This window comes from Nyctereutes procyonoides, unplaced genomic scaffold, assembly GCF_905146905.1.
Source record: "Nyctereutes procyonoides isolate TBG_1078 unplaced genomic scaffold, NYPRO_anot_genome, whole genome shotgun sequence".
NCBI classification, from domain to species: domain Eukaryota; kingdom Metazoa; phylum Chordata; class Mammalia; order Carnivora; family Canidae; genus Nyctereutes; species Nyctereutes procyonoides.
In genome coordinates, this window is record NW_026575146.1 from 75,549,554 (window position 1) to 75,557,544 (window position 7,991).

General features: G+C 51.5%; 1 protein-coding gene across 1 annotated transcript; it reads right to left on the bottom strand.

The window, feature by feature from the left end:
- Nucleotides 1–3,099: 3,099 nt before the first annotated feature.
- Nucleotides 3,100–5,117, bottom strand: PNMA8A (PNMA family member 8A). Its single transcript, XM_055309440.1, is given in 3 exon segments — nucleotides 3,100–4,292; nucleotides 4,295–4,809; nucleotides 4,953–5,117. Coding segments are annotated over 2 exon segments (1,488 nt in total). The 5' UTR covers nucleotides 4,722–4,809; nucleotides 4,953–5,117; the 3' UTR covers nucleotides 3,100–3,231.
- Nucleotides 5,118–7,991: the final 2,874 nt, after the last annotated feature.

Genomic DNA, 7,991 nt, shown 5'->3' on the forward strand with positions numbered 1-7,991 from the left:
TGGCACATGCCGGGCCTTGGTTTCAGGCACAGCCCCGGGCAGAATGCTGAGAAGGGCTGAGAGGCTTCCTTGCAGACAGCCGACTTCCGCTGCATCTCACCTGGCCCCACCTCTGGGTGTCCCCCATGCCCCACCCCCCAATTCTGAGCCAAGTCAGCCTTTAGATTCTACTGCCAGTGTGGGTAAACTAGAGGAGGCAACTACATCTTGGGAGGTGTAGTTTAAACATGTTGGCCAAATAGGGCTTTCCATTGGGGTGAGGGGCGTGAGCACTCAATCAGTAAGCCAGTTACCGGGGCCTCTACTCGGGCACCTCATTCGCTGCCAGTCCTCAAAAGCCAGCTTCTCTTCTGATCTCTTGTGCACTTTCCCTCCATGACCATCTCCGTTCACCTTTCAGAAAACCCCAGCATTGGCCCCGGGGGACCTTTCTCTCCCCTCAAGTATGGACTACTCTGTCTAGAGCTCTCCAACCTATGCATGTGTTTAGACTCTCTGAAGAAATGGCTGAAGATACACGTTCCCAGTAAAGATACAACCTCCAAGGAATTTTGACTCAGCAGGTGGGGCCCAGAAATGGCATTTTTAACAAAGACCCCAGGTGCCTGATGCCGTGGCCACCTGGGTTCAGGAGGGCCTCGAAGGAGAGGGCACTGGACAGGAGAAAACTGGAATTTGTGGCTGAAAAACCTGCTTCTGTCTGAGGGGAGGGGAGAAAAGGGTTTTCATCTTCCAGCTGCTTTTCAAAATGAACATTTTCAGATAAATTCACATCACTGGTCACCTGTTTCTGCAACTTCTAGAAACCCCAAGATCTGCAGGAGTTCCTCCCGTGTTGGTGGAGGGCCATAGAGCAAAGAGGATACCTCACAAAGGTATCTTCTGTCCAGGACAGTGTGTGTGTTGGTCACTGGGGGGACCCTATTCTCAAATAATCCATGACTTCACCTATAAGAGAGTCAACAGATGGGATCCCTGGGTGGCTCAGCAGTTGGGCACCTGCCTTCGGCTCGGGTCATGTTCCTGGGATCCAGGATGGAGTCCCGCATCAGGCTCTCTGTGAGGAGCCTGCTTCTCCCTCTGCCTATGTCTCTGCCTCTCTCTTTCAGTCTGTGTCTCTCATGAATAAATAAATCCTTAAAAAAAGAGAGGAGAGATCCTTAAAAAATCCTTAAAATCCTTAAGAGAGAAAGAGAGAGTTGATACTTAATTTGCTGAAGTTTTATTTTGTAACATATGTTTACAATTACCCATCACGGTGACCATCTGTTAACACAATGAAGTCTTAACTACCTGATTTTGAACCTGGGTGCTGGGGAATCCCAGGCTTTCCTCATCTTGAAGAGTCCAGTGTGCTGCGTTTTGTTTTGCGCAAACCCAAGAAAAACCTCGATGCACACACATGCGGAGGAAGAGCTACAAACGGAAACCTGTTTCTTTCTTTCCTGCATCTTCAGTGAAGACTCATCCAGGTTTTTGAAATCAATTGATGCAAGATGTTTATTTTCAAGGCAGAATTGGTAACAACATCTAACAACTGTTCACGTTCTCGGACACAAAAACTGAAGTCAGAAGAGAGCCGCCCCCAGACACATAAAGGGCTAAAACTCTGCATGACAATACTATTATTGAGCGCCTTGTGAATACACTGACGTGCTATCATAAAGCTGAGACTCACCGCAGAATTAGAGCATGTGAATTACAAAGGGAAACTTCTTCCAGAGCGTTACGTTACAGGGCATGCGCAGGTCGCAGTGTCTCCAGCTTCCAACCTTTGTCATCAGCCACACTTCTAAGGAGTTTGGCTGTATGCAAACAGATGGCAGAAAACACCTTCTGCAGACCTGTACAAAATCCAAGTTCATTTATGAACACAAGGCAATATTCTGATCATCTCCTATATGACTGGTTTGGCTCAGGATGCTGAAGTCCCAGCTTTTTTTTTTTTTTTTTAAACACATGAATCAGAGATTTGGATTACACCTTTGAGCATGCCTTGGGGCTCCCAGGACACTGAAAACCACTGGTGTTGGGTATCAGGCCACCTGCCCCTAAACACACACACACACACACACACACACACACACACGGGCGACACGATATGCTAGTCTATTCAGAGAACAGAAATTAACAGCCAGCTTTTTTTAGAATTTTTTTCCCTCTCTTACTACATACAATGGGAGAAGTGTCTTCAGCCCCAAAGATGCGGAGAGTTTGGTGACGCTGGCTGGAATTAGGGCTGGGAAGCCAGAAGTGCGAGTTCTTCCCTATTGGTAACCCCTTATCCCTACAAGCTTCCTGAGAATGTCTGACCCCAAGTGGGAATCCAAGTACCATTTTTAGTCACAGAACCTATAACGCAAACACTTCAAAGCCTAAGTGTGCGTTCTTGTCCCCAAAAATGAACTCCTGGGACCCTCTGGCTAGTTAGCTGGAGGATGGAAGTCGAAGAGGAGGAGGAAGAAGGAAGGCAGGTCTGCTTTGAAGAGCTCTGCTTAACTTCCCCGTGGTGGAAACACAGAGAAGGAGAAAATGCCAGGCCCTGCACACAGATCTGGGCTCACTATCCAGGAAGCAGGGAATGAGAAAGGAAGGCAAAAACATTAACAGGGACCCTGCCCGTGTACGTATAAGTGTATACTCTAGAATATTCCCAGACTGCTTAGCGACTTTCCAACCTCTGAAGGTGAGTAGAGGGGGATGTGCAAAATCAGGCCTGGCAGAGAAAAGAGCAGAGAGGTATACCTCCCTCCCTTAACCCCTCCTACCTAAGAGTTTTCCTCCAAGAGCCACATCTCTCCAAACTGGATCCCTAAGAGTCAAAAGTCATGGTTCATTCAATAAAAAAAAAAAAAAACTCTGTTCCCAGTGTGATACTTCTTGGTCTAATTTCAACTACTCAGGTATGGGTGGTCCCCAATCCAAGCTTTCTGGGTTCTGTGGACATATTAGAAGAGCTCAGGAGGGAAGCAGGTGTCATTCGGGATTTTTTTTCTTCCTTCTTTGGACCTTTTAAATGCTTGAACATTTCTATCCCCCAACCAGGCCTCCAGAAAACTCCACCCTCAGAGCCACCTACTCTGACAAACGTTATCACCCTAAACTACTGGATTCTTATCAGAGCTCGGTCAGATGGAGTGGTGGAATGACGTGGGACTACCACAGCAACACTCACCAACAAACAAGAGGTGGGGGGTTTGCTTTGCCCTTGGGTGTCCCCAGGGTTGGCCTTCAGGGGCTCCTAGGAGGGAGGTCAGGGCTCTCGCCCTCTGAAGCCTCAGCTGGTGTGTCATCTGCCTCCTCCGCTGCACTGGGATCCTCCTCACACACCACCTGACCTGCCATGCCCCCGAGTGCCTCTGCGCCCACCTGCTGCTCCTGCTCTTCCCCACTCATCCACTTGCTGGCACAACCCAAATGACTTCTGTTGCCATTCTGACCACTAGAGGCAGGAGGAGAGCCTTCTGGCTTGGCCTTTGGGCCCTGAGACGTTGAGGCTGGCAACCCCTCAGGCTGGGGACCTCGGAGGGCCTTCCGAACCGAGGCATCTCTTCTTGAGCCTGGCCCTTTCTTTGCGATCGCTGGCTTCTTCTTGGCATCTTCTGAATCAACAAGGACGTATGAAACAGGGCCCAAGCTCACCTTCTTCTTCTTTCTCATGGGGGCAGGACTCTTTGCCAAGGCCCAGCTCATGGCTTTCTTCTTTGGGGGGCCCTCCTGACCGCCATCTTGGTCTGACTCCAAAGCAACCCCAGGACTCACAGCTTCTGACGGGGGATCGTGGGATGGGGTACTGGGAGCCTTCCAGGCACATTTTGCCACAGGCTTCTTCAAAGCTGACTCCTCCTGCTTCACACAGGGCTTTTTGCTGCTGCTGATATATTCTGAGACCTCCATATTTTCAGCACCATCAGCCTCAAGAACCTCCGAGGAGCCTGAGCTGTTGGAATGCTGGCCTTTGGGCTTCTTCCAAGGCACTGATTCCTGCTTTGGGTTTTTTCTCTGCTTCTTTCTCCTGGAGCGATTTTTAGCTCCAGCTCTGAGAACCACAGGTTTGGGAGGGTCCCCTTCATCTCCCAGGTCATGCCAGCAGTCAGGATTCTCGATCTTCAAAGCAGAACCTACTTCTGCAGCTCGCCCTGGCTCCTTCTTGATCTTCCTCCGTGCTGCTGAGGCTGAGGTTGCCACTGCCTGGGCATCAGCCACTTCTTGCACCCTAGCTTCCTCGCGGCTGCGGATCTCCGCATCCATGTAGAAGATGATTTGCACCACTGCCCCCAGGAGCACCCCAGAGCTTCTGCCCAGTTCTCTCCGGGCTGATTCTGGGGGCGTGGGGGGTGGCCGAGCTGGAGTAGGCGGACCACATCCTCCCAGGTGCGCCCCTCCGCATCCAGGAATTCATTCAGATTTTTTAAAAACTCAGCATCCTGGGTGGGGTCTCTACAAACCACTCTCCAGACGCCCCCCCTTCCTGGGAATTCGCGGGGTATGGCCCTGAGATTCACACCCTCTCCGACCTCAATCAGGGCAGCTTTGGCATTCTCTTCCCTCAGAAAAATCTTATTGAGCACGAAGTATGGGCCCAGCGGGGAGAGGACCCCATTTAAAGTCTCCTCGATTTCTGCTTGACCACAGTCCTCTGGGATGCCCGTGACCAACAGGGACCTGTGGATGTCCACTTCCATCCCCCGGCACCAGTCCTCCAGGAGGTTCATGGCCATGGTCGCGACAACCTGGCACCTCTAATCCCACGTGTACTCGAGAGTCTGTAAGGTGGACCAGGGAGCCAGCAGCCCCTAAATATTAATCCTGTAAGGTGACAGAAGAGGGAGGTCAGAGTCCCCGCAAGACGGCCAGGCTCCGAGCTCTCCGCTGCCCCCCGCGCCGCAGGCCCAACCCGGCCTCGCGCTCGCCCAGGCCCCTCCTCCCCGAACCGGGCCCCGGGTGCTCACACGTGTCCTGCGACGGGAAACCGCGCTCCGCCCGCCCCGGGCCCGGCTGGCGGCCGCCGGGCTGGGATCTGGCAGCTCCGGCCCACGACGGGCAGCGCGCCAGGCGCCGGCTCGGCCCACCCAGGCCGCCTGCCCCGCGCTGCCGGGCCGAGAAGCCGGCGGCCGCCCCCGCTCCGGCCCCGCTCCGGCCCCGCTCGACCCCCGCGCGGCGCTCGGCGTCTCGCCTCGAGCCCCGCAGCTGCGCGGAGCCGAGGCCGGCGTCCCAGCGCGCGCTTGCGCACTCGCGCCCCTGCGCCCGCGGTCGCCATGGCAACCAGCCTCCGCTGGGGACGCGCCCTCCCGCCTGCGGAGCCCAGCGCGCGAGCCGAGGGCGGGGGGGGGGGGGGGGGGGGGGGGGGGACGGCCCGGGGGAGGGGCGGCCCTGCAGCTCCCCCTCGCGAAGGGTCTGCGCGTTCTCTGGTTTTCCCTACGGACTCACTCTTTCCACTCTTTTCACTTCAACTGGGCCTCGGGGACGGAGGTGGAGTGCCCTGACTTGTGCGATGGCATCCGAGCCCTCCTAGCCTCTGCCTTTCTGTTGGGTTGAGCCCACGGGATTCCTGGGAGCCACCAGAAGTCCGAGGGCCAGAGAAAGGAGCAGCTTTGATGGCCCTGAGGTCCTCTAACAGAGCCGCAGCTCCTGACAGCTCTCTCACTCAGCGAAGGTTACCCTGGTTCCAGAAATATCTGGGAGCTTCTAGAAACTTCCCGCCTTCTGCCCCACGTGCCCTTCAAGCCTGGGTATAGTCCTTCACCTCTCCTTCCTTGCTGGTTTCCTCAACTTGTTGCCCACAAGCAACACGTTTGTTGATAGTTAATGAAAAACACTTCTCAGTGACCCAGTTTGAGCTGCTGATTGCTGTCAGGACCTCACTGATTCACCTAGGAACGCCGCTTACTAGCTGTGCAGTCTCGGAAGCTTTGAGCTCTCTGGGCGCCTTTCTCTTCTCCCTATAGGGAATACCAATAAAAACCTTCCTGATTGGGGCACCTGGGTGGCTCAGTGGTTGAGCCTCAGCCTTTGGCTTAGGTCCTGATCATGAGGTCCTGGGATGGAGTCCTGCATCAAGCTCCCTGCAAAGAGCCTGCTCCTCCCTCTCCCTATGTCTCTGCCTCTCTCTCTCTCTATGTGTGTGTCTCTCATGAATAAGTAAATAAAGTCCTTAAAAAACCCCACAAACCTTCCTGATCAAAACGTTGAAGGTTCAGGAATATCACATATGAAAGATGCACTGAAGTACAATTTTGGCTTGAGTATTCGACCAAAATCTGTTATTTGAATTCCATTTGGAATTGGCCTTGGCAAGACCAAATAGCCAAATGCGTGTTCCACTGTCATCCCTAGCAATCCTGAACTTCGACATGATCAGTCCTTTGATCTTGCAGTATGTGTGTGGTTGCCCAAGTTCCCACGATACTTCATGCAAAAGAAAAAGAAAAAAAGTCATTCAAATGGTTAAATGTGAATATCCCATTCCAATAGACACTCTAGCTTTAAGTAGTGTTTTAAAATCTCATGTACTTTACCTGTGGAAGTGCTGTTAATCAGCTGAAGAATGAATGTGTACCATCATCATGCAGTGGTTTTAAAACATGGTCATAAGTTCTCTGATACTCCTGTTGAAAGGTGATGATCTCTGTGTCTCTTACTGAATCTCAGCATACTTGTATATTCTTTAACCAATGGAGAGTGTGGTCAAAGGGAAATGATTGGCTCAAGACTATGGTGGAAAGGAATCTATGTGACTTCTCAGGATATGTTATAAAGGGCCATGCAACTTCTTTCTTATTTGTTGGGATATTTTCATTCTTGGATCCCTGAGCTCCAAGTAAGAAGGTAAACTATCCTCTGGCTGCCGTGTTGTGGGGAAGCTCAAGCCACCTAGAGAAGCCACGTGTGTGTACTCCAGTCAACAGTTCCCAGCTGAGTCCGGCCTTCAAATGATCTCAGCTCAGGCACCAGACATGTGATTAAGGAAACTTCTAGATGATTGTAGCTCCCAACCATTTGACTGACTCCCTGACCATTCGACCATTTACATCTTCCCAGTTGAGGCCCAGTCGTCACACAGCAGAAACACACTATCACTGCTGTACCCTGTGCAAATTTCTGACCCACAGAGTTAATGAGTGTAACAAAACAGTTGTCTACACCACTAAGTTTTGGGATTTCTTCTCAGGCAGCAAGAGATCATTGGAAGATCCTGCAAAGGTGAAATGCAGCAAAGATGAATGATGATTGATAAAGCATTGCTACAAAAGAAAACAAAGTAACAACTTTAAATCTCCCAAAAAGATTCCCCCAAGCAGATTTTTCAAGCAGTGCACAAAGATTTGCTTTCATGGGGTTTCAATTCTGTGGGATTGTTTCAATGAAATAGTATCATCACCATCAACTAGATTTTCCAGCTTGTGAGTTGAAGAGGAAATAAGTTATCTACTTTCAGACAGTTACTTTTAGCAAAGAAGGGAAGCTTGATAGTCTGGTGACATGTCACCATCAACAATGCTGGTCAAAGATGTCTTGTTCCCTCATAAGCCATTTTGTATCATAAATGGGCAGCAGAGAGGTCAGAAGAGCCAGCTAGCAGCTGTCCCTGTTACTATATTACACTGGCAACTAAATTTTTTGCATCCCGAGTGGCTCAGTGGTTTAGCACCACCTTCGGCCCAGGGCGTGATCCTGGAGACCTGGGATCGAGTCCCACGTCGGGCTCCCTGCATGGAGCCTGCTTCTCCCTCTGCCTGTGCCTCTGCCTCTCTCTCTCTCTCTCTCTCTGTGTGTGTGTGTGTGTGTCTCATGAATAAATAGATCTTTTAAAAAAATCTTGTAATTTTGAAAAAATAAAATTGTGGGGGCACTTGGGTGACTCAGTGGTTGAGCGTCTGCCTTTGGCTCAGGTTGTGATCCCAGAGTCCCGGGATCGAGTCCTGCATCAGGCTCCCCACAGGGTGTCTGCTTCTCCCTCTGCCTAGGTCTCTGCCTCCCTCTGTGTGTCT